The sequence below is a fragment of the Rhinolophus hipposideros genome (genome assembly GCF_964194185.1).
Source record: "Rhinolophus hipposideros genome assembly, chromosome: 9".
NCBI lineage: Eukaryota > Metazoa > Chordata > Mammalia > Chiroptera > Rhinolophidae > Rhinolophus > Rhinolophus hipposideros.
This window is the reverse complement of record NC_138055.1, coordinates 5,518,361-5,544,621: the sequence shown is the minus strand read 5'-3', so window position 1 is coordinate 5,544,621 and position 26,261 is coordinate 5,518,361. Positions and strand designations below refer to the sequence as shown.

At 50.8% G+C, this 26,261-nt stretch overlaps 1 protein-coding gene across 6 annotated transcripts; it reads right to left on the bottom strand.

Moving 5' to 3' along the window:
• On the bottom strand, positions 1 to 23,713 carry A4GALT (alpha 1,4-galactosyltransferase (P1PK blood group)). 6 transcript variants are annotated; one of them, XM_081059525.1, is made up of 4 exons: positions 23,637 to 23,712; positions 4,061 to 4,202; positions 2,994 to 3,102; positions 1 to 2,480 (listed from the first exon to the last, which is right to left on the bottom strand). In XM_081059525.1, exon 4 carries the CDS (start codon positions 2,432 to 2,434, stop codon positions 1,373 to 1,375), a length of 1,062 nt encoding a protein of 353 aa, XP_080915651.1. In that variant the 5' UTR covers positions 2,435 to 2,480; positions 2,994 to 3,102; positions 4,061 to 4,202; positions 23,637 to 23,712; the 3' UTR covers positions 1 to 1,372. The 6 variants fall into 6 exon arrangements, with proteins under 6 accessions (XP_080915651.1, XP_080915652.1, XP_080915650.1 ...); XM_081059526.1 differs by having other exon boundaries at positions 23,617 to 23,688; XM_081059524.1 differs by having other exon boundaries at positions 2,849 to 3,102; positions 23,637 to 23,685.
• Between the last annotated feature and the right edge of the window lie 2,548 nt (positions 23,714 to 26,261).

Here is a 26,261-nt window from a genome sequence, read left to right as displayed (position 1 = left end):
GTATATATAGTTATATATTATTTGTATTATTAAGGTAAAACCTGCTCATTTAAAAAAAAAAACAACTAAGATAGGTGAAATGATATGGTGGTTGGAGAAATAATTGACATCATTCATTGTTTTCATCAAAAAACATCACCGGCTCTTGAATGCTTCTAGAGCCAGGGAACTCACCTCCTTACCAGGCTGCTCAAGACCACTTGCAAGCAGAATCCAGAGGCCTCTAAACACCTCCCCTCTCAGCCAGCAGAGAGCAGCCTTCTGAGCTCCAGAGTTCCTGGCAGCACCCCCAGTTCTGCTAGGGAGGGCTTCTGAAGCCTGGCTGTGATGTCCAGCTCTGAGGTAGCTTCCTTAACACCAGGCGGCTGGGGTGTTGCCCTTCCCTTGGAGAGATTTTTCTCTGGCCCAGCCCTTCCCATCCAGGCAGGTTGCATGACCTCAGGCAAGTGGCACAACCTCCAGCCCCAGCGCTTCCCCATCTGTAGAGCAGGGCTGAAAAGGGCTGTGCAAATAGATGTGCTTTATCAGTGGATGTGCTTTATGAGAAGCACTAGATGTCAGTGAGTCACTGGCTGTATTTATTATTTTCCTGTGTTCATTATGGGCAGGGTGAGGTGTTTTCTTTAAATGCTTTACCCCGAGCCAAAATAACTCCATGGCCCCATGCCCCTAGAGTGGGCAGCTGGCACATGTTACCCTTGCAACATCTCTGGAAAGAAGGATGGGGTGCGCAGACAGCCTCCCCCAAAATGCTTCCCAGGCCACCTCTGTTGGCCTCAGCTCCTCTGAAAAAGAAGCCAAAACCAGGAGAGCAAAGGCCCCATTCCCAGGGCTCACGAGGCTGGGTGTGCACACAGCTCTCCCACCAGGGACCTCCTCTCCTCTCCTTTCCTCTAGAGACTCTGCCCACCTTCCTCTTCCCTACCCTGGGCTTTCCCATGCTGCCATCATGAGCACTTTGGCCCCAAACAGCCTGGCTTCCCTGTGACGCCTGAAAGATGCTTTGCTGTTCACAGCTCCCACATGTCGTCCCAGACCCAGAATGCTCAGCCAGCTCACTCCAGCTGATTTTGGCTGGGGGCCCTTCCCCGACCACTTGTCGCTTCTACCCTGAGGCAGTGTACTGGCCTAAGGGGTGTCCCTCCAGCTTCACCCTGGCTTGAAGGGAGTGGACCCCAGGGCCCACAGCCCGCCCTCCAACAGCTCTCAGACTGCCAGTTCCTTGCCTTCCCCTACCCCTGCCCCAAATCCTGGGCTGCAGCAGCTCGGGTCCCCTTCACCAGGGCCCCCTCATCTCGCCTCCCCAGGAAGGACTGCTGGGAGCCCTTCTCCATCAGGATGTGGGGTGTGGGGAGGTGGCCTGTCAGGCCCCTCACAAATACATCTTCATGGCCTCGTGTGTCGTGGGGCAGTAGCGGGCATGGAGCTGGGCCAGCAGCGCTCTGGACGTGGCCTTGAAGTGTGTGCCCTGGCTCTTCTTGTTCCACACGTGGACGGCGTAGGTGGCATTCAGCAGCCGGGGCAGCTCCTCGGGGCTGACGTCCTCAAAGTACTTCTTCCAGTTCTGCCAGGGGATGGGGTAGAAGGCTTCACAGGGCAGGATGGTGACGCCACGACAGGCATGGCTGTCGCCCAGGCTGCGGGTGGCGCACCACTTCTTGAAGACCCGCGTGAGCAGCTGCGGGCCCTGGTGGCCCCAGACCCAGCCGTTGTAGTGGGCCACAAAGTCACGCATGCACAGTGCCATGAATTCATGGTGGCGCTCGAAGGCCAGGAAGGCGCCATTGAGCACATAGCGGGACTGGATACCCAGCATGTTGGTCAGATTCCTCAGGTTCTTGAGGACGATGAAGTCCGTGTCCAGGTAGATGCCGCCAAACTTCCACATGAGCGCCAGCCGGGAGGCGTCCGAGAGCACGGGCAGCAGGTAGGGCTCCCACCGCCGCCGCACGGCCACGTACCAGGTCGCCAGGGGCGTGTCCCGGAACAGCTCCTCCAGGTCCAGCGGGAGCATCTGGACGTTGGGGAAGCAGCCCAGAAGCGAGAGGCCCAGGTGCCGGGGCAACGAGGCATTGCCGCCGGGAAGCCCCTTCATCAGGACCATGACGCGGGACTCGGGGTGGGCCCTGGCGGCCGACTCCACTGAGCACATGAACAGGAAGTTGGGGTTGGTCCGGTCTGAAGTCTCCAGGAAGAAGATGTTGCCCTGAGGGGGGGTGCCGGAGGGCGGTGGGGTGGGCATCGAGCGGGGGCAGGGGACGTCTACAGGCAGGTTAGAGAACCGCGCTTGGCGCCTGGGCTCCCCCGCCACGTGCCAGTATATCATGATGGAGACCAAAAACATGAACTTGAAGCTGATGATGAAGAGGGTGCAGGCCCGCTGCCTCGGGGCACCGCGGAGCAGCCACGGCAGGCAGGCAGGGCGCCTGGACATGGTCTCTCGGGATGACACCAGCAGCCTCCAGCAGGAACCGGCTGGTCTGCAAGAGATAGCGCCACGTGTGGGCAGGCTGCTGGCATCCCCACCCAAGAGAAACACTCCCACAGACAGCAGCCGCAGCCAATGCCAACACGGGCTTGCTGGAGGAGCCCACGGGCTTGCTGGAGGCTCAGACCCCATCTCCTTCCTCACCTGGAGGAAGAAGTAGACCATGGACGGAGTTTATGGTGTGTGACACACCTGCGAGCTCCCCAAGGGCCAGGCCAGTGCTTCCCACAACATGTGGCCAGCAAGGGCCCTGGGCAGGATCTGGCACATGTAGGGGTTTTCAGACGTGGTGCCTGGCCAGGCTTGTACCCCTGGGCGTACCAGGCAGGCAGCCCATGACTTGAGACCCAGCACACATACCCTTCAGCTCCGTTCGGTTCCATAAACCAAGCCTGGGGCTGATCTAGGAGGGCAGACTGTGGAGCGCCTTGGGAACTCTCAGCGGAGTCCTGGGGGTGGCATGCAAGCTCCCTCCCAGGCAGGACAGTGAGCTCTAAGTACGTACGCCAGGGTGCTTGCTGGGTCCTGAAGCCTTGTCCTGGACACGCCAGGATCTCTTGGGCCCCTGGCTTCCCCAGCCCTTGCCCCGGGCTGTGCTTCTGCTAGACACAGGTCTGGAGGAAAAAGGGACAGAGGCCGCGCTGTATTCCGTGACCTTGGCTAGTACCGCCCTTGGACCCTCACTCTCTCCTGGTGGTGCCCACTTGGCAGCAGCCAGGAATGTCCCTAGGAGCCCTATAGGTGGCTGGGAGAAACAAGATAGGCTCGGGCCCCATCCCCAAGGGTTGGGACTGTGGGACCCGTGGGACCCCAAGTTGGCCTGAACCAGCTGTAAGACCTGGGGCAAGTCACTCAGTTCTCTGACCCTCAATCTTCCTACCTGCGAGACAGGAACACTGAAACCCACGAAAGGGTTGTATTCATTCATTCATTCATTCATTCATTCATTCATTCACTCATTCGTTCATTCAATAAATACTGACTATGTACCATGCACATGCTAGACCTTCTCAGCATTTCACTCATACTAACTCATTAAACACACAGCTACCCTATGGGGTGGCAATCATCACCCCCATTTTACAGGTGAGGAAACAGAGAAGTCTGGTAACTCATGCCGAGTCCCACGACTGGCAAGCAGCAGGGCAGGGTTTGCCCCCAGGACGCCTGGCTCCAGGGCCTGTGCTTGCACCACTGACCCATCCTGCCTGGGAGAGATGGTACAGCCACTGTGCAGACCTGCCTGGTACGCGGGGGCCTCAGTGCACATTGGCGTGGACTCTACTCACTGTTGACAAGAAGCCCCGCCACCATCTACTCAGCGCACAGTGCTAGCTTCACACCCCTCCGGCCCTCAGTCACCCCAGTGGGGTAGTTGCATCATTTCTACTTTGGAGGCCAGGAAACTTGGGCAGAAAGGGGTAAAGGGAGCTGGGGAAAACCCCTCCCCAGGACCGATGGGTTTCATGGCCAGAGAGTGGTGCCAGAAACCTGGGACTTGAGCAATTGGGCCCGGCCTTCCCCCAGTGCCAAGGGCAGGGAACCGTGGCGAAATTAAGGACTGGAACTGACCAGCCTGGGTGGCCCATGGTGGTGAGGTGGGGATCCGGGCAGCCTGGCAGGCCTCCTGCAGACACGCCCTGGCTCAGCAGCCAACCTTCTCTGCCAACACGAACACGGCCCTTCCACACGCTTCCTGCGCCTGCAAATCCATCTGCAAAAGATGGTAAAAGACAGAGTGAGGTGGGTCTTGGGCTCTCGGAGCCCTGGGGCTCATTTGTTCATTGATTAGTTCACTCTCTCGGCCCCTCAGGGAACACATTCGGCAGAGGGAAGAATTAGGTGCAGCCCTGGAGGGGCGCTCAGCTTGTGGGGAGACCACCTGAAAGGAGACGAGACAAGATACTAGAGGAGAGCTGTAATGGAGCAGCGAGGCCAGCTGAGTTAGGAGAAGGTGGCTTCCCAGCGGAGGCGACACTTACGGAAGGCAGTTGGACAGACAGCCCTCCGTAGGCGCGTGAGGGCCTGTACACTTTCTCTCCCCAGTGCCGTGCTCAGCACCTGGCACACAGTGGGCACACGGGAAACTTATTCACTCCCTGACTCATTCACTTGGCAGCCAGAGGGACACTTTGAAAATACACGTCAGGCCTCGTGGTCACTCCTCTGCTCAGGCCCTGAGTAATGTGGGAGGTCCACCAGGTCCTGCGTGGCCCCCATCCCGACCTCATGCCCCACTTCTCTCCCCATCATCTGCTCTGCCCAGCCACACCTGGCCTCCTCGTTCCTTCTCAAACCTGTCCCCCCGTGCAGCCCTTTCAGGGCCTTTGCACCTGCTGCTCCCTCTGCTTGGAACACTGTCCCCACAGATGTTCACATAGCTCACTCCCTCACCTCGCTCCCACCTTCATTCAAAAGTCATCTTCCCGTGGGGCCCTCCATAGCCCCCCGAAAATGTCAACTTCCCCGTCACCTCATAGTCTATTGCTTCCTGCACTTATTCTAACATACTGTATATTTTTGTCCTTGTTTGTACGGGCTATTTATTTGGAACATAACCCCACGGGGACAGGTATATTTCTGTGCTTTGTATGTTTTGTTCAGCATCTAGAATAGTGCCTGGCTCTTAATATGTAGTAAATACCGAGCGAGTGACTACATAGGTGAGTGGTTCAGTGAGGAGCAAGTGAGTGAATAAAGGAGCGAATCAATGAGTGATCGAATCAATGAGTGATCAGGGAGGGAGTGAGAGAGCGACTCAATGAGTGGCTGAATGATCCAGTGAGCATGAGTGAGGAAACTGGGTGTCAGAGGTTGGGTGAGCTGCCTGAGAGCTCCCAGCGAACGGTGCAGACCAAGGACCAGTGTCCCCTGCCCCAGCCTGCTTTGCCCCTGCAGGGAGAGAGCCTATTCTGGTCCCGAGTATTTTTAACCCAATGAGAACCACGCTGAGGAGAGGACAGACAGTTGGAAGCAGGGAGGCCCTGGCTGCTGGGGACCAGTGATCTGGCTGATCTGGCTCCACCATGGTGTGAGGAGGGGTCTGGGCCTGGTGGGGAGGTAGGACGTGCCACTCGAGCCACGCCTGCCACCAGTTGAGGGTGCCAAATGCAAGCAGTACCATATTTGGTGTTGGAGCCCAAGACTCAGGAATAGAAACTCTGCATGGGGCCAAGTGGGCTCCAGCCAATACCCGTGTGACCTCAGGCCCAAAACATGCTGCTGGCCCCCTGGATGGGCCTCGCACTGGGGCCCAATCCTGGTCCTTCAGACAAGCCTGGCACAGCCTCGCAGTGCCTCCTCCTACCTCCCGGCCCCCACATTCAGCCCTGCACCGGGGAGCTCTGTCCAGTTAGCACATTAACGTGGTCAGTCCCTGCTCTAAGCCCTCCTGTGGCCTGTGGCTCCCAGCATCGGGAACCCCCCAGGTTCCCTCTCAGGCAGGACATGAAAATGAGAAGTGCACAGCTGGTGGAGACGGGTGTGTGTGTGTGGGCGGCTCAGGCCTAACCAGACCTCTGCTGGCCTGGCCCTCAGCATCAGCTCTGCAGGGCCCACATGGGGAGCGCTGGCATCAGGGGATCAGGTTCGAGTGCCTGGAAAAGCCTTCTTTTCATGGCCCGCACCGACTTCTGCCCCGGCAGTGGGGGTGCTCCCGCTCTGACCCTCTCTGGGCTCCCGTGTCCAGCACTGCCTGACCATGACCCAAACAGAACCGAGTTACAGTGATGGTCAGCTTGGCGCACCCTGAACCCCACTGCCAGGCTGGGTACTGACTGAGTGGCTCCCAGAACACCGAAGCTGGGCCCTTGGAGATTCCAATGTTCCAATGGGGACACAGCGGCCCATAGAGGGAAAGGCACTCAGCCAAGATCCCACAGCGGCTGGCATAGGAACCTGGGAGCAGCTCTAGCCAGGGGCAGCTCAGGGAGCCCCCTGCCCCTCTGCAGGCTTGTCCCACACCCTAGAGGTCTTCCTAGAAGGGCTGACATCTCAGGGGGCAGATATCTCAGAAATCTCAACCCAGAAATCGTGCCGACAGGAAGGGACCAGACTCTGATCAGCTCCTTGTATTAGTTTCTTATGGCTGAAACTTTGGAGCTTAAGGGAGACACTTAATTTCTCACAGTTCTGTAGAGCAAAAGCCTAAAATCAAGCTGTTGGCAGGGCTTCACTCCCTCTCAGGCTCTAGGGGAGAATCTGTTCCTTGTGTCTGCCAACTTCCAGTGGCTCTGGGCTCCTGGGCTTGTGGCCACATCCTTCTAACCCCTGCCTCCATCTTCTTCACGTGTCCTTCTCTTCCCCTCCTCTGTCTCTTATAAGGACACCTGTCATTGGCTGGATGGCCCACCTGAGTCATCCAGGATCATTTCCTTATCTCAAGCTCTTTAACTTAACATCTGCAAAGACCCTTTATCCAAAGGTCACCTTCACAGGATCTGGGGGTGAGGGCATGACACATCTTGAGGTCACTATTCATCCCACTGCACCTCTCCCCTTCTATGTCTCTATTCTGGAGCCTCAGAGCTACCTCGTAAAGAAGGAAGCTCTGTTCTCAAGTCACCGGTCAGGACACTGAGGCTTAGGGCAGGAGAGTGACATTCCCAGGGTCCCAGCGGTCGAAATGGAATGATTAGAACCTAGGGTCTGACCCCGGAGTCTGAGGTGTGCTGCCTCGCCTGCTGTACATAGATGGATGTCTTGGGGTCTTGGCTTCAAGGGTCCCTTCTGCAGAGAGGCCTTCCCTGGCATTCGGCACGAACGACCACCCTCTACCATCACTCGGGGTTATATTACCCAGAGTTCCTTTCAGGACTCCGGTCACAGGCCTGTCCCAGGAAGCAGGCTGCAAATTGGAAAGCCACGTGCAGGGACTGGGGAGCGGCCGCGTCCCTGCGAGGGTGAGATGTACAACCCAACAGAGGGAGAGGGGCTGTGAGGCAGTCCTGTCCGGGGTCTCAGCCGGTCCCACGGGAGCCCTGGGGCTGGCACAGCCTTCAGAGATGTCTGTTCCAAAGGAGTTGGGGGCTTATACCCACACTGGACACAGGCTGTTCCCAGGGTGGGGGGTGTGACCTTGGTGGGAGCCTCCTTCCAGCCAAGGACAATTCCCTCTGGGCAACAGGTATGACTGCTTCTTCCCCCACCCCAAGGAAGGTGCTCTCCCTGCCAGGGAAATGACTACCTCATCCCCAACTGGCACCCCAACTGGCACCAGTGCCCCTGACAGGAAGGGGATACCTGGATTCATTATGTCTGGGGATATTTGGGGCTGTGGACACAGTGGGGGACAGAGGAGGTAGCAGAGCCCCTGCATTCTTCCACTCAGTAAGAAACCGTCTAATAGAGTCAGAAGGCCCTGGCCTGGCTACAGGTGGGGTCAGTGTGTCATCTTAGTTCAGCCTGACCACCAACGAGGGGGGCAGATATGATTCCAGCCAATCCTAGCCTCTGCTCCCTTGTTTAACTTTCAGAAAAGTGACTTGTCCAGGGGCCATAGCTAGTAGCACTGAGGCTGGTGTGTACGTCCAGCTCTACCCTCTCCTGCTCCTGACTTGCTGTGTGGCCTCAGGCAAGTCACTTTCCTTTTCTGGGCTTCAGATTCCTTTTGCACGGGGGAGAGGAGAGCAGGACTAACCACATATTCTAACCATGGGGACACAGGGCACATGCTGATCAACTTCCTTGAAAAGTTAACAGCTGAGCAGATACTTTAGGCTTGCAGAAGCTTGAGGTAGCTGGGGAAGATTGCCAGGCTAGGAAATGGCATAGAATATAGAATTCAAACCCAGGTCCCTCCTGAAAGCTTCTAAACCTGCCACTAATTGACTCTGTGGCCTTGGTCCTGAACCTGCACTGTGGCCTCTTCATCTATAAAATTGAGGGGGGGGGGACTCTTTGGTCTTGGAACCCAGACCCTCCTTGATGTGAAAAATCAATACCTAGAGCTTCCGAATCCTGCTTGAAGGGTCTGCTGTCCTCCCTCCACCAATCTTTCAGGGCACAAATGAATATATTATTTCTACTCAAGAAGTAAGACTGATAGTTATAGAAGGTGATGACCCTGGTAAAAAACCAAACAAACGTGGCTGTTTTCAGAGGAGAGGTTACAAAATAGTCCTCCTCCAAGACCTGTAAGGTGTTCCAAAGCCAGAAATCGAGCAAGCAGTGACTTGCCTTTTGGGGGAATATTACAAACAGAAAAATTAAGGAGGGGCGACTTCTTTTTCCAGTAGGAATAAGGCAGCAATAAGGAATAAGGCAGATTCTTGGTTTGGAATCTTCCCTCATCTACTGATGTCACACAGAGCAACAGAGGAAAGAAAAAAACAAACCAAAAACTATAGCTTCAGGGAAACCAGGAGCGAGAAACACCCATAAACTCCAAGTCACAGGTAAGTGTGGCTCAAAGCACCTGAGGCCAGCAGGTGTGGCAGTGAAGTGGGGAACAACTTCAGTGGGGTGCAGTGGGGTGCAGTGGGGTGCAGTGGGGTGCAGAGGGAGGCCAATAGTGGAAGATCTGAACAACCAGGGGGGCTCACCGCTGGAGGCAGGTTGCCTCTTGTACCAGGTTAGGTTCTGAGAGGCAAAAAAGGACTGGACCCAGGAGAGGACCATATTTTAAAGGAACAATCCATTGCCATAAAAACAGGGGAGGGAGCCTTTCAGCAGAGAAAACTAGAAAACCATCCTGGCCTCTCTCCCATTTTCCACAGAAACCTCCTGTTAATGGCTGGTCTAGGAAAATTCAACCAATTCAAATGCAGACAAAAACAGTTTGTGAAAGAAGCAAACACAGCACCCATACAAAGATGCTACATGAAAAAAAAAAAGAGCACTAATGTTCCCCTACGGATATAGAAATTTCACCATAAAACAAATAAAAATTCTAATCCAAATTATAGCATGAATGAAAAAAACACTTGAAAAATTCCAGCTTGAAGGAAGACGAAGCGTAGAAAGAGCAGTTCTCTACAAGAACTAGAGAAGAAATGGGGTAGACAAAGTGATGGAAGACATGAGGATGACGTGAGAACTGAAAGGAAAGAATTGAAAAAAAAAAAGACAAAAACATTTCAGAAGCGAAAACCACACTACAAGAAACATAAGGGAGAACAGACTCCATACAAAGTATAGTAAGAGATAATAGAGATTAAATTGAGAAAAGTAAATGAAATCAAACAGAAATGGTCAAGGAGATCAAAGCATTCTAGAAGAAGAAAAACAGATAGAAAAGATATGTAAAGGAGATCCAACAAGCGTATAACTGGAGTTTCGAAAGACGAAAACTAAAACAATTGAATAGGATAAATATTTAAAATTATAATTCAGGAAAAATTTCCTGAAATGGGGCAGACTTGATTTCATGAATTAAAGAGAGAACAGTGAACCAGAATGGTAAATCCCAAGGCATAGTTTAGTAAAACTACTGGAGATTAGCAACACAAAAATACATCTTTGGGCAACTACACAAAAAGATCAAGCCACCTATGAAGGAAGAGAATCAGGCTGGCATCAGATTTCTCAGCAGCAACATTCAAGGACAGAAGATAGTGGAGCACACATGTACAGGATCGCCAAGGAAAGGCAGTGTGAGTCAAACGTGAATATATAGGGGCGGCCGGTCAGCTCAGTTGGTTAGAGCGCGGTGCTCTTAACAAGGTTGCTGATTCGATCCCCACATGGGCCACTGTGAGCTGCGCCCTCCACAACTAGATTGAAATAACTACTTGACTTGGAGCTGATGGGTCCTGGAAAAACAAATAAACAAAAGCTAAGAAAAAAAAAAGGTTAATATATAGCTGAGCCGTTCTTTAAATATAAAGGTGATGCACCAATTGTTTTGAAGTACAAGGTCTTAGGCAATGTCTTTCCTACGAGGAAAACTGAGGAATAAGCTTCAACCGATCAAATGGTTGAGTAAGTTCAGTAAGAGAACGGGATACATTTAACTGTAGATGAAAAAACAAAAAAAGAATACAAAATAAATTAAAATAAATAAAAAATAAAAAAAGGCTCGGCCATAAGAAAAGATGAACTAGCGCCATTTGCGATAATATGGATGGGTCTTGAGATTATCCTGCTAAGTGAAATAAGTTGAGAACCATATGACTTCACTCATATGTGACATATAAAACTAAAAGCAACAAACGAACAAGACAAACAAAAACTCATAGAGACAGACAACAGCTTAGTGGTTCTCAGAGGTTAAGCGATGGTAGGGGTGGTAGAAGAAGCTAAAGGTGATGGCAGAATTGACTCTGGGTGGTGAACACAACGCAATATATAGATGATGTGTGATAGAATTGTACACTTGAAACCTATATAATTTTACTACCCCCAATAAATTTAACAAAATTAAAAACAGAATTTTTAAAGGTAGGAATAAGGATGACAGAATAGAATGCAATGTAGAAAATGGCACAGATGACAAAAAGTTGGTAGGGAAGGGAGAAAGAAGGTGTTAAGTGGAACACGCTTGGTGGTTGGCTCATCTTCAATTGCTGAGGGTAAAAGCTAAAGCATCAAATAGTAAAAGTTTAAGCATATTTATACTACAAAGGTGACCAATAGGAAGGATAATAATACCCTATTTTGTTGAATCTAATAAGATGAATTTTTAGGTACCACTAAAAAAAAAATGCTGCCGATTAAACGACGTCACATTGCTTTCTTATTATGTAATTTTTATTATTTATTTATTTATTTTTAAAGATTTTTTTGGGGGGAGGGGAACAAGACTTTACTGGGGAAAAGTGTGTACTTCCAGGACCTCTTTTTAAATTGGGGAACAGTGGCATGTTTTTCCCAGGACTCATCAGCTCCATTGAAGTCAAGTTGTTCTCCTTTCAATCTTAGTTGTAGAGGGCGCAGCTCAGTTCTGAATCCAGTCACCAAACCAGCAACCTTGTGGTTGAGAGCAACCTTGTGGTTGAGAGCCAGTGCTCCAGCCAACTGAGCCATCTGGCCACCTGGGAGCTAAGTGGCAGCTCACGGACTTCATTCTAGTTGCGGAGGGCACAGCTCGCTGGCCCATGTGGGAATTGAACCGGCAGCCCTGTTGCCCAGAGCTCACCCTCTAACCAACTGAGCCACCCGTCCGCCCCTATAATTTTTATTTTGAAAGAATTGTTTAGTCGGATTTCTAAATCACTTATCACTCCTGTGCATACAGAAGAAGAAAAATAAGTGAAATAAATTGGGTAATGTGTTCCTGAAACTTTGTCACCTTTAAAACCCGATTCTTCTGAATGACTTCAACTCAGTGTCACTGAGGCCTGCGTATTCCATACAGTATGATCTGTACTATCCACTGTGGGTGATGCTGCATTTCTTAAAAGAATGCTTCACTATTGTCTCCAGCATTTTCTTCCTTCAGGTTTTCATGTCATGGCAGGGGTAGGCAATGGCCACTGTCATGAACACCACGTGACTAAGGGCCTCCAGAGGCATTAGAATAATAATTTTTTAAAAAAGCCTTAAAATCACTCGCTATAGTATCAGCTAAAACAGGACAGTGACAAGAAAAAAGGGAGGAGTAAAGAAGAGGAAACAAGTTAACCTATTGTTCACAGAAAAGAAACATTAGATACTGTGGAAAGAAAGAAGGAACTAAAACTATCAGGTAGAGATATAAATATAAATGTAACCACTAGAACAGAAACACCAGCTTTCCTAAATATCAGAAGCACTACAGATATTTTTTTTAAAAAGTGAAGAAACAGACCACCAAAAGTGAAAAAATAAACAATATAGTTCTCCCACATGCACAAAGACATATATATGTACATATACACAATACGACACAAAGAAAACCAAAGACATCTACCATATCAATAAATATAAATAGACTTATCTCACTGATCTTAAAAAAAACACAGATTTTTAGTTTAGATGACAAGCAAAACCCAGGTCTGTCCTGCACTCAAGAGACAGACATCAAACAAAGTGATTTAGAATGGTTAAAATAAAAGAATGAGCAAAAGTATAGACAAATACAAACAAAAACAAGGTTGGGGCCATAATCTTAATATCAGACAATGAAATTCAAGCCAAACATCACTAAATGAGCCAAAGAAGGGCCGTTTATAACGCTAAATGGTATAATTCACAGGGCACCAAATAACACTGCAGCGATTTTCAGGAAGAAGAAATTACAGGAATACTAGGATAAATAGACTGGAACCACTAAGAAGAGATTTTAATTCAGCTCTCTGAGCTCAAGAACATTAAGTAGATGAAACATAAATACAAATTCAGAAGACCGAAATAAAATAATCAGTAAGGTACCACAATATAGCAAACTTTCTATGCTAGTAACAGATAATGGACTTTCAAGAGTGACAGAACATTCATGAAAATTGAAAATCTCAACAACGTCCAAAAATATAAAAAATATAGACATGTATGACCACAAGGCAGAATGACTAGAAATTAACGTAAAAATCTGAAAATTAAAAAAAGAAATTCTCATGGACAATTCTTGAGTCAAAAGGGAAATACAAACTGAATTTGTAGGATTTCTAGAAAATAACCATAGTCAAAATATCATGAAACTGCAGCTATAGGACACAGCTGCAGTAATAATCAGAAAATATTTATGTCTTCCATACATGTAACAATGACAACAGAATAGATAACAATACATAAAGCACCAGAGCGAAAAGCTTAGAAAAAGAACCATAAAATAAACAGAAAGAATAAGAAAAGAATTAATAAAGATTAAAGCAGAAATAAACCAGGAAACAGATAAGTAGTAGAACTAAGAAATATAGCAAAAAGCTGGCTCTTTGGGGAAAAAAAAACTCAATAAAATATATAAACCACCATTAACCTAATTTAAAAGAAAAAGGGAGTAGGGGCCTAGGGAGAAAACATTCAGTGCAAACTAAAAAATGCCAAATGGGAAAGTAACCAAAGAAGTAGAGGGAAAACATTTTTAAATCATAAGATAGTACTTTGCAAATAAAATTTAAAACCTGATAAAAGTAATTTCTAGACAAATATAATAAATCAAGACTCTTTCTGGAAGAGATAGATCACCTAGATAGGCCAATTTTCACATAAGAATAGAATTATAAAAGAGCATTAAGAAGCAAAAGCACCACAGCAAGGTATTTTTAGAGGAAATTTCTAGCAAACTCGTAAATAATAGAAAATCCCAATGCTTTTTAAAGTGTCCAATAGCAAAATTTAAGAGAGAAAACTTAAAAAAAAAACCTGACAAAATTTCCAACACTCTGGATAACTTAGGAATCAGTAGATACTCCTTAACAAAATTACATATATCATCACCAAAGCCAGGAGCCAGCTTCCTATTCAGGGAGCATGCGTACTCAGCGTCACACATGGGGCACTCCTCTGAAGACAGGGGAAAGCTAAAGGTACCCACCACCATCACTAGTACTGGAGGTATTCATCAAAGCAATTTGACAAGAGAAAGAAATTAGAGGCATAAAAACTGAGTAGAAATTGTTAAAACTTGTTATTTTCATAAGATATTACAGTATACCTGGACAAGTCAAGAGAAACTATTGAAAAACTACAAACAATAAAAGAATGCTGAAAAGTGGTAGAACACAGACGCACACACCTATAAATATAATGAGAAAAAAGAGCCCACTTACAACCACCACCACCACACTACTTAAGCTTAAACTTAACAAGAGATGTTCAAAATCTATGTGCGCAGAAATTTAAAGTCCCTGAGGAACACAAAATAAAGTCGGACAAGTGGAAAGACACACACTGTTTTTGGATAGGAGACTTAGTTTCATAATCATGTCAGTTTTCTCTAAGCCAATTTATAAATTGTACGTGATTCTGAATTCGACAAATTGATTCCAAAGTTCATATAGAAAAATAAGCAAGAATCTACACGAGGGGTGGCCGGATGGCTCCGCTGGTTAGAGTGTGAGCTCTGAACAACAGGGTTGCCGGTTCGATTCCCACATGGGCCAGTGAGCTGCGCCCTCTGAAACTAGATTGAAGGACAACAATTTGACTTGGAGCTGATGGGCCCTGGAAAAACACACTCTTCCCCCTCCCAAAACAAAAAAATTAAAATAAAAAAAAAGAATGTACAAGAAAACTCTGAGAAGGAAGAACAAATGAGGAAGGCCTGCCCATTTAGATATTAAACCACCCTATAAAGTTTCAATAATTAACACAACATGGTCATATAACCAGACAAACGGGGCAATGAAACAAAAGGCATCACAGAAGTAATGTAGTACTTACACATTCGGTAAGGCAGTTATCTCCAATCAGTAAAGCAAATGCATTTCTTAATACAGATGCTGAAACACTGGAGTAGTTGCTAGGGAAAAAAATAAACCGCATCCAACCTCAGAACGCACCCCAGGATAAACTCCCAATGTAAAATAATAAAGCCCATAAAAATTTAGAACAAAACATGAGTAAATTTCTTTGTAATCTTAGAAGTGGGAAAGTTTTCTGAACTACGTATGAAATCCAGAAGCCATAAAAGAAAACATGAATAAATGTGACTCCTTTGAAAGAACAAACCTCTCCATGCCCTCTGCACAAAAACTACCAGCAAGAAAGTCAACACTGAAGCGACAACTTGGGGTAACTTTTGGTGCCTCTTGATCCCAAAGGTCTAATTTTCCTAACCTATTTAGAGCTCCCAGAAAACAAGGAGAAAAAGACCAACAACCCGAAAGAAAATAGGCCAACGACACTTCCCACATGTGCAAAAAAATGACCCTTAAACACGCCAGAAAGATTGAGGACCTTTCTGAAAGTAAGAGGAATGCAAATGGAAACACTCAGATGGCATCTCTCACCGGTCAGATGGGCAAAAAGCCAGGACTTAGAAAGATTCTTCTGGCCAGGCACCCTTCTAGAAGGCTTGCTGAGTGGCACTGCTCCAGTGGTGAGGGCACGTGAGCCACATCTAAGTTACACTGACATTACGCTCCCACCATGTAATCCCACTCTGTGACCTTATCCTACAGATAAGTGACATTTGTGCAGGTCACAAGTTTGTTTGCAATTGCAGCCATTAGAAACAACCCCCCAAGGTCTTTTCTGAAGGGACTGATTAAATACACAACGACACACAGATAACTCGGAAAACAATGTCAGCTTGCAGAGATCAAGGCTGCTTTTACTCGTGGCCCAGTCCCACGTGGCCAGCACAGACCCTAGCACGTACATATTTTTTGAAGAAATGAGTAAATGATCCCTAAACTGCCCCAAAACCCAGGACCAAAGGTGGTGACTGACCGGGGTGGGGGTGGGGGATGGTGCCATTTGCAAACTGGAAACCATGAGAGATGCAGATTACAACTGTTAGAAAGTGTAACTGGTGTGATCTGCCTGACTCTCTGAGGGTACAAAATAAGGTTACGTGCCTTTGACTCTTCGTAGTCAAGTACCTGAGTATTCACCGGTCCTAAGAGAGGAAAGGTGACCTTCCTAACCTTCCCAATGCTGCATGGCTAGTAAATGTGGGAGGCAAGATTTTCACCGCCTATGTCTGTCCCCAAGTCTCAGACCCTCCTCCCTTTGCTGAGGCCATGCCCCCTGCCTCGGTCACTCCAGCTCGGCACTAGAGGCTGGACTAAAGATCAGGCTGCTGGGGGTGGGCTTCTCGGGGCACGGTGATGTCACCCTCCCTGAGCTTTAGGCTGAGTTCAGGGAGCAGTAAGTCACCATGAGTCTGAAGCCCCCACACTTGGGCACGAGCACGCAAACACCAGGACCTCCTGAGGTGCCAGGGTGGCTGAATGTGGACGAGCTTTCTGTACTGGTCACTAGAAGGGGAAACTCTTTGTCAGAGGAAATCATGCCAGGCAAATGAGGTACCTATGGAACAGGCATCTAGAAATTCTGGCCTGAATTAGGAGTCCCAAGTTCACTCTACTTGGAAGAAAGTTCCCATGTTGTCTCTCTCTCTCTCTCTCAATTGCATTAAAGATTAAAAATCATTGGCAGCAAGAGAGAGTGCTACTCCACCTCCCACCTCCAAACACACACACACAGCACTGCTAATACTGGGTGTTTTATTCTTAACAGTCTCTGCCAACTGGACATTGCCTGAGCATGGGGCCTGGTTTCTATCTTCTATACACTTGTTCTGTGACCTTGGAGTATGAACCCTCCGCCCATCACCAATTCTGAGTCTCAATTTCTTCATCTGTAAAATAAAGAGCTTGGGAAGGACGATGTCTAAAGATACGTCTAGAAAGACCTTCCTAATCTGGTCTCTCGGGCCTTGGTTCTGCCCATTCCATCAGCAGTAGTCATCATCACTGACTTCTCTAGACAGGGCATCTCACGGCCACTTGCCCCTTGGTGCCAGGCCAAGAGCACAGATACGAGGCCAGAGGAATGACAGTTCATGGGTGAGAGTTCTTGCCCAACCTGATACAAAAAGTCATCTTGGGGAGAAATTGGTCAAGCCCTTGGACTCAGTCCCAGCGCCTTGGATCATTCATTCAACAAATGGGCACCTACTATGTGCCAGGCCATGCTCCAAGGTTTGGAGATACACACAGCAGTAAACAAAGCAGACAGTCTTTGGCTTCATGGAACTGACATTCCAGTGGGAGAACATTAACAAGAAATACATCAGGAGATAAAACACGCTATAGAGAAAAATGTGGTGGGGAAATTGGGCTGCAAGGACTGGGGGACGGGGTTGCTACTTTACACAGAACCGCTAGGGATGGCCTCTCTGAAAAGCTGACATTTGTGCCAAGACAGAGGGGACAAACCATAGGGATATCTGGGGAAAGGTGTCCAGGGAGGGAAATCAGTGAGTGCAAAGGCCCTGGGGCCAAAGTACCTGGCGTGTTGATGAAACAGCAAGGCAAGGCAGGGAAGGAGGTATCAGGAGAGGTCAGAGACAGTGGGGAGACCTGGCCATGGGGCCGTAAGGGCCATCAGAAGGATCTGTTTCTATGCGGAGGGTGCCACTGGGAGATTTTGAGGAGGAAAGGGCTACAGTGTGACTTATGTCTTAAAGACATCTTTAGGATCTGGCTGCTTTTGCAGAGTAAACTACAGGGACATGTGACCAAAAGCAGTTATGAGGACACTGCACTAATCCACAGGAGAGGCGGGAGTAGGACAGGGAATAGGGGGAGAACCCCTCTTTGAACAGATTTCCCCCACATCTCGCCGTTTCCCATCAGCCCTATCACAGCGCATGCAACTCAGGTCTCTTCATGTCTCTCCGTCTGTTTGTCTGTCTCGGGAGGCACCATCACAGCCTCCTCCCTGGTCCTGCCTCAGCCCCCTCTAGAAGGCCCCCACACCCCACAATGCTGAGGGCTCATGGGCACCTCCCCTCAGCCCTGCCCCTCTCAGGTCCACAACTTGCAGACCAGCCATGCTGCTGACCTCTGTCGAGCTGCTCAAGCCATCGGGCTCTGGGAATTCCAGGTTTCTGCAATGTGCTCTTGGCCTCTTCCCCAAATAATCCCTCCCTCCCCTGGTCAGGACTTCCTAACCACCAGAGGAGAGCTTGCCATCCGCCAAGGATAAACCATGCGTCGGGTACTCTGCCAAGCAGTTAGCTCTTTACCTCATTTTGGCTTCCCGTCTACCACGATGGCCCCATTTTACAAACGAGAAAACAAAGGTGCAGAGAGGAAAGGGACCTTCCCAACACAGCATGGCTAGCCAATGTGGGAGGCAGGATTTGCACCCAGGTATGTCGGTCCCCAGGTCTCAGACCCTCCTCCGTGAGTCTCTACTGACCTAGGTGAGCAGAGCCACCACCTCCAGTTAGTTGCCTGGACTTCAGCACAGATCCCACCACCGGCTGTGGGCTCCCCAGTGCTGCACCTGCTGGCACACAGGAGGAGCTTGTGGCTACCTTCCAAATGAGGGGGATGTGAACAGCACTCACCCCAAACCCTGCCTCACCTAGGCCACAGGCAGCCCCTGGGGTGAGTCCTGCTGGGAGTGAGCAGGGTGAATTTGGCCTTGGGCTGAACTGGGTGCAGAGGGAAGTGGACCCTGAGTCAAATGCGGCCCACCCTGCCTGAGATTGTAAATGACATTGAATTTGGGAGGGCCTGGCACACAGCGGGCACACTATAAATGTGTGATGACTGAGTGATGGGGGATAAAGAAAAACCATCCTGATACTCTCAGTGTCTTTACCGAAAACAACGGTAAAAACTTGAAAGGAAAACCAACTCTTCTCTATTGCTCAAAGCCACCGGTTCTGGGAATTCTAAGCTGCTGCAATACGCAATCCCCTCTGCCCACAATGTCCCTCTGCCCCTCCCCTGCCCAGCAGCAACCATAATAGGGAAGAAGAGTTGCTACTTGCCAAGAACCCACTAAGATGCCATTTCGGTTTTATTCCTGGCTGTGAGGGTTATGGCTGATTTTCGTTGTCTTCACATCTTGGAGTGTTGTGTATGTGTTTCCATGACGCACGTCCATTTAGCCGATGGTAGGACTGGTACGACCAGAGCTAGTCAGGCTGCCCGCTCCCAGTCTTCGCAGAGAGGCTGCGTGTGTGTGTGTGTGTGGGGGGGTGGTCCAGTTACCACCCTGCAGTGACACCTCCCACTTCTCTCTTTATCAGGAAGACAGTGTGCAGCCCTGAAGGCTGGAGGGAGGGACAGGTGATGTGCTCAGTCCTCCCGTGGCCCTGGCACAGAGGGTACCTCTGTCAGCATGTTGGTAGTCCTTCTGTTCCTTTTCCATTCACATGGAGCCGTGTTTACACATACAGGAGACACACGAAAGGAGCTCCTATTACACGTGCTGCTCTATAAACACCGTGTTGTATTTTCACTTAAAAACATGCTGGGCCCCTGTGCTCTAACACTAGGTGGTGGAGGTGGCTTCACGTTTCCTAAACTCATCGAACTGCATGCGTGCAGCGTGTAAGTTTTCCCTGAACGAAGCTGCCAGAGAAATCTGAGCTGTGCCCCAGGGATGAGACCAATACAGAGAGCGCCACACCCTCGTCTTCAGGGCTGCATGGCACCTCGTCATGGGGCAGGTCCGTCCCTCATTTTGAGGATCGTATTAGCATTCACATCTTTTCTGAGCACCTCCTCCATTATTTCTATAGGACTGGTTCCTGGAAATGAGCCTCCTGGGTCCAAGGAAATGGAATTCCCCACGGTTGTAGATGCAGGTCACTAACTTGCCTCCAGATGGTTTTAAAAAGTCCACTATCTCTCCGGTGTTGGGGTGTGCCCACCTCCCCATCCTCTCATCATGGGGAGGGAGGCACGTGGCTAACATTTACTGAAAGTTTCCTGTCAGGCATGGAGCTACGTGATTTAATAACAATGGTGTATATTTTCTAAGGGCTTACCAAACACGGCCACCGGTCAAAGTGGTTTTCATGCAGAAACTCGCTTCATTATTCCAACAGTCCTGAGAAAACTGAGGCACAGCTGGGATCCAACACACCCTTTGCTAGGTAAAAGGAGTCTGCCCGGGGCCCAGCCTCGTTCACCTGGGACAGCAGTGGCGAGAGAGACTCAAATCTCAGTGACAAAGAAGCACTTGACTCCCAGTCTCAGTTTCCTCATCTATGAAATGGGAATAACAGCACAGGATGGCTTAGAGAGTTAAATAAAGTGTCTGGCACCGAGTGGGGGCTCAGTTGATGGAAGCCTGCTGGCTGCCCTCAACCCAAGGTGTTGTCTTGGAGACGGGTGGGAAGGAGGAATGAAGCCGAGAGACAACTGGAGGGTTGGGGGACCTCTCTGGGCTGTGTCTACATCTGAGACAGTGGCTTCTGCTCTTTCAAATCAAGCCTGTTCATAGAATGGGAAGACTGTTTTTCCTATTTCACTCTTCTGTGCCTGTCCACCCAGCTGTTTGCCAACTCAGACTTTGCACAGGTGTGACATCAGAAAAGGCTGTGTGCTTCTGCTGGGGTCGGCTCCTGATGGGCAAGAGTGTACAGGGGAGGGTGTGTAGTCACTGGCCCAGAAAGGAAGGGGACTCTCCTAGTCCCGTGGCCAACCCCACTGCCGCTGGAGGCTCTTGGACCCACTGGGGTCCAGAGGGAAGGCAAACAGAGGCTTACAGGAGTGGAAGGGACACTCATCAAGTTCCAGAAAGAATGAGATAGATGTCACTTCCCAATATACACTAGAAATGGAAATTAGGAGAGGGAAATGATTCTCAAGGTTCTGCAGCTGGTATGGGGAGAGCCTACTTTGAACCAGCCCTGACACTCCTCAGCTGAGTGACCCGGAACAACGTACTTTCCCTCCCTCCCAGAATCTGTCAAAGGGGGTAATAACACCCCCTTAGGGAGGACTTAAGGGGACGAGGCCAGCAAGCAGCACAGGGAATGGAGACCTTGGGGCCAGTACCCTTTCCTTCCACCGAGGCTTTTCCGCCTTCTTCTCTAGGAAAACCAAAGCCAGTTGCTAAGGTGTCCTCCCAGCCCCTCCCTCTCACCTCCTGTCCTCACCAGCTCGGAAGGTCTCGCTGGACCAGTGCTGGGCACCTGCCACCTCCCACATCCTCTGGGACCTCAGTCCATCCACCTGCCCTTCCTTCTCCGGGGGCCTCAGCCACTCTGTCTTCTGGCTCTTTCCCATCCGCTCATAAAAGTCTCCCTTATCAAAAAGCACACACACAAAGTAAAAAAAAATATTAAAAACACACTCCTCAAACACACCAGCAGCAGCAAAAATAAAAGCTACGCTAAAACTGAGGGAAGCTCTTGGCCACAGAGATGGGATACGTAACTCACTAACGCGAACAAACGAGAGATAAGAAACACACAGAGATCCTGGCCATTCATACTCTTTGACCCAGTAATTCCACTTCTAGGAAATAACAAGAAACACACACTCACAGCCTGAGGAAGCATGGACGTCCCTCTGGGAGCCAGCTGGCTCTAGGGACAGCCCTTCTGAGGTTCATACGCACTGAGAACGAAGAAACACCCAGCCACATACACAAATGGAGCATTCAATGCAGCATTAGCTAAAAGAGCCAAATATTAAAAAAAAACAAAAAAAAAAACCCAAAATGTCAAATGAGACCCATTAACTGACGATGATGGAACAACGTGTAAGTGTCGACAAATATAAAAAACGATGTTTGAGAGCGGTGAAGAATTTGCAACATTTATAGAGGCAAGACACTCAAATAACTAAAAAAGTGTTTTAAAATTCTGGCAGAAAGGGCAAATTTTAGCCATAGGTATCTCTAAATGATGTAAACATGAAATTCCCCCCCCCCCACACACACACACACAGCTCTTTCAAGCAACATTTAGTGAGCACCTATGATGTGACCGCCTGGGCACCGGGCTTCAGGCGAGGAGAGAAGAGGGATGGAGACTCGGAGGTTGGGGCCGCCCCTGGGAAGCGTCCTCTGAGGAGGAAGTGCATTCCAGAGAGCACCACCAGCAGCAGAGCTTGGGTGCGCAGGTCCCAGGTGTAGCGGTCCACCCCACCCTCGGGAGAGAGAACCAGGAGGGGCAGCGGAGGTTGGGGGGATGGAGGGGGCAAGTGGGGGGGTGAGGGGACTAGGCGGGGAAGAGATGTCCCCACACTTCAAACTTCTCTTTCTCATCCGCCCCTTCTTCCAGTCTTGCTGCAAATGTCCGGGTCTCACTCTGCCCTCGTCCCAACTCAGACCTTGCAGGCTGGCACGCCTGCTGCCGGGGGTACTTGGAGACCTGCATGCAGGACCCCATGGCCGGGTGGGTTTGGAAATTGTCGGCTGGGGCTGATGTGGTGGGTCACAATCGCGTGACATGCTGAGTGAGCCGAACGATTCTGCCAACCCTGACACACACACACACACCCGGAACAACCCCACTAACCTAGGCAGCTAGAAGGCTCCCACTGGTACAAGGAAACAAAACACATTTTTAAGAATTTCCATTTCCGAGTCTGTCCTATAATACTGAGCTGTCCGAGCAGACAAGCAGGGACAGGCACCGAAGGCATAAGAGGAAAGTGAACAACAGAGGAGATTCCATCTAGACCCTTCCTTTCTTTTTCTTTGTATTTGGGCCTGACCTGGAGATTCCCCCCCGGGGATCAGGGCTGTGGGAACACGGAGCGCAGGCGGGGGCACGTAGGGGTGTCGTCCCGGCCAGGCTGGGTCCTGCTATGTCACCCAGGGCAGTGTGGCCCCCCTTCTTTGGGAAGAGGTGACAAAGGGAAGTCCTTGGGCAGCTGGAGGAGACAGCAGGAGGGCCAGAGGGGGTCACACCAGGTGCTCCAGGGTATCTGATGATGACGGGATAAATGGCTTTCCGTGACTCCCAAGGGCGCGCAGGCAACAATCGCTCAGTATTTGGGGGAGACAGAAAGGGTGTCCTCCTGGGAGAGGGGTGGTTGCAGGGGAGATGGCTTTTAACCCTCTCAGGGCCAGAGGCTCAGCTGAGTTTGGCAAGACGGTGGGAACTTCTACCCTCAGGTGTCAGGTGAGGAAACTGAGGCAAGGGGACCCGCCTAGCAGCGAAGAGAAGTGGACTCTGAGGTTGGACCTCCCCGCAGCACAGGCCAGCTCCCACTTCACTCAAGCTTTCCCGTCTGGAGAAGAGGGAGGAGAGAACACGCCGGAAGGAGGGGTCGCCCGCAGACGCGTGTCCCGAGCCGAGCGCGCGCCGAGGCCCGACTTTCCCACTTCTCAGCTCCACCCGCGCAGTTCCCCGCACCGGGGGGCCCTTCCCGCTCGGAGCGTCCGTAGCCTCAGCATCTCCGGCCCCGGCAGCCGCCCTCCATCCGGCCGCTCCCACCGTTGTCCCCGCAGGGCCGGGGCGAGCGCGGCCCCGCGGCCAGGCCTCCCCGGGCGCCCCCGGCCCCCGCACAGCGCGGCGCTCCCCGCCCAAGGTCGCCGCGCGGGACCCCGCCCTCGGACCCCGGCTTCCTGCCCCCCCCACCCTCTCCCACCGCGGTTCCGAGGGCTCCCGGGCGGGGCTCGGCTCCCCTCGCGGGCGGGGCTCCCGCTCAACTTTGGGGCGCCGGGGAGCGGAGGCGGCCGGGGACCGCCGCGCGCAGTCAGTGCGCACGCAAACGTCCCCTCTGGAACAGGTGGCGGGGCCGTGGCCGAGCTCTCCCCGCCCTTTCCTTCTCAAAACGCCCCTCCCTGCCCGGGCCGGCGCGCCCCCAGGCCCGCGTCCCGGACCCTCGTCCACGCACCCCGCACGCGGCCCCGGTACCTCCTGCTCCGGTGGCGCCGGGCGCCGGATAACGTTGCCCCTGAGCCCCGCGGGCGGGAGCGCCGCCCCTCCGGCCCGGGGCGTGGTCAGCACCGCCCCGCCCCGCCCGCTCTCCGCCCCTGCCGGCTCCCGGCTTCCCGGGCCCGCCGGTCCTCCTAGCTCCCGGCGCGGGGGCCGCACCATCAGCAGCCCTCCTCCAGCAGGTATGGAGCGCACTCCGTGCCTCCCTGCCGCCTGCTCTGTGGGTGTATAATCCCATTTCCCCCATTTAACAGATGAGAAAACTGAGGCTCCAAGCGGTTAAGTGACTTGGAAGTCACACAACTGAGAAGGGGCAGTCAGTGTAAGTTACCGAACCTAGGCTTGCCTGCTGCCACTGCCCAGAATATATTTATAACCTCTCTCCTCAGCTGATGACTGGTGCCCAGGTCACTTAGAAAATGGAGACCCTCCATGCCAGTCCCAGGAACTGTCTGGCACTTAGTACGTGCCCCATAGTTATCCTTTGAATGAATGAATCAAAAGACAATTCCCACCAGGACCAGGCTGACCCCCACACCCTTTGTCAAGACCCCGCCCCAAGCCAATGCTGATGCAGCAGTTCTACCCTTCTGTGTTGTCCCCATCACTGTCATCAGTCCACGCGCTGTTACTTACCTCACCTTAAAACTAAAACAAGTAAACAAAACCCCTCTTAGGACCCCTGTGCCGCCTCCAGCTACTGCTGCCTCACTTTTCTTCTTCCCTTTATGCAAAAGGCCTGCTGTCTCTCCACCCAGTCTGCAGTCTCTCTCCTCCCGTTCTCCCTTAAACCCTCTCCAGTCCAGCTCTGGCCCCTTCCTCCCCACCAACCTGCTAAATCTGTTATTTTGGTCCCCAGTGACGTCCATGTTACTAGGTCTGTGCCGGTCTGCATCCTGGTCCCTCCAGCTGCCGGCTCCCTCTTCTCTGAAACACCTACCCAGACACCACACTGGTCCATTCTCCCCCTCCCTGGCCACCCCCATCCTCCTTTGCAGACCCCCTCTCCTCCCCAGCCTCTATAGTTGCGAAGGCCCCATGCTCAGCTCTTGATCTGCTCCTTTCCTCACTCTACCCTGATGCTGTCATGCTGTCCCATGGCTTTGGAAAGCACACTTCTCACTCCACGCCTGGTCCAAGCCACCAGACTCTCCCCAGGCTGAGTCCTCCTCTCACTGGTATTCCTGCCTCCCCCACACCCGTCCAAACAGCACCAGAGGAATGAAAGGTAGTAGAACCAGGCCAGATCACATCTCTCCCCTGCCTCCCTCTGACTTCATCCCTTTCTTCTGTGTGGGGGACCCTGCCCAGCCACACTGGTCTCCTTGCTGGCGCTCACCCCCTCCACGGCCTTTCCTCTCACCACTCCTTTGCCTGGAACAGCCTTGCCCAGATATTTACGCAGCTCTCTCCGTTACCTCCTTCAAGTTCAAGCTTCAACGTCAGCTTCCGCAATCTCCCTATTTCAAACTGGACATGCCCATCCTGCCTTCCCTCCTTGATTTCCCCCCATACACTTATCACCATGGGACATGCTTTATGTTTCACATATGCATTTATTTTATTGCCAATCCCCTGTACTAGAATGCGAACACCACAGGGCAGGGGTTTCTGCTGACTTATTCACTGATGTGTCTCCCTCCTGGAACAGCGCCTGGAACAGACTAACTGGGCACTCAACAAATGTATGTGGAATGAATAAACCTGTGTCCTTTCACTGCCGGTAATATTCTCAATACTTTTTCTTTCTATTGGCTTTTTCATTCCAATAAATGCATTTTAAAAGGAAACTTTGTATTATCGCCCTACATAGAACACCACTTTCCTTACCCTAGAACTGGAGGCAACAGTAAAAATTAGAATGAAACAATGTTCTAAAGCTCTGAGGAGCCCACTGCTTGTGTGAGGGCTGAGCTCCCCCCTGCCCTCACCTTGTTATAAAGTGAGATCCACAGGTGGTGTAGAGAGGTATTCAAAGCAGGCCAGCACCTGCTGAAGAGTTGCCCCCGGACCTAAGCCGAGGGACTAACAGAGAATTGAGAAGGAAGTGGTTTCTTTCTGGGAACCATCTCTTGGGCTTAACCACACAAGCTCCTCCTGGCTCTCCAGGCAAGAAACGGCCTCCTAGCAGTTTAGTAATCTCACAACAACCCTCTGAGGTTGTGCTGTCATCGCCCCCAGAGTAAACGGAAACCAAGATGGGGACCTGCCCAAGGTCACAGAGCATGTTGAGATGAGCAGAGATTAGAATTTGAGTTTACCTCACCCCAAGCCTGCAGTGGACTCCTAGAACAAATTCCTTCTAGTCTGACCTGGTCTGGCTGTTGGGGAAAGTTGGGGAAAGGGCATGGAGGAAGAGGGCATGCTCTGGCCTCAGTTTACCCATCCATAAAGTGTTGCTGGAGACACAGAACCTGGCCACCCTGGGTCTTTTGTAGACACTGGGAAGGAGATGTGTCCTCTATCTCCTGCATGGGCTCTGGGTGTTCACTCTTTCTTCTGGACCAAGAGTGGGGAGTGTGTAGACTAGAGCTCCACGGTGTCATCACCACAGGAGGAAAGGGTCCGTCTCAGAACAGAGCCGTGAGACACATGCTGGGGCAG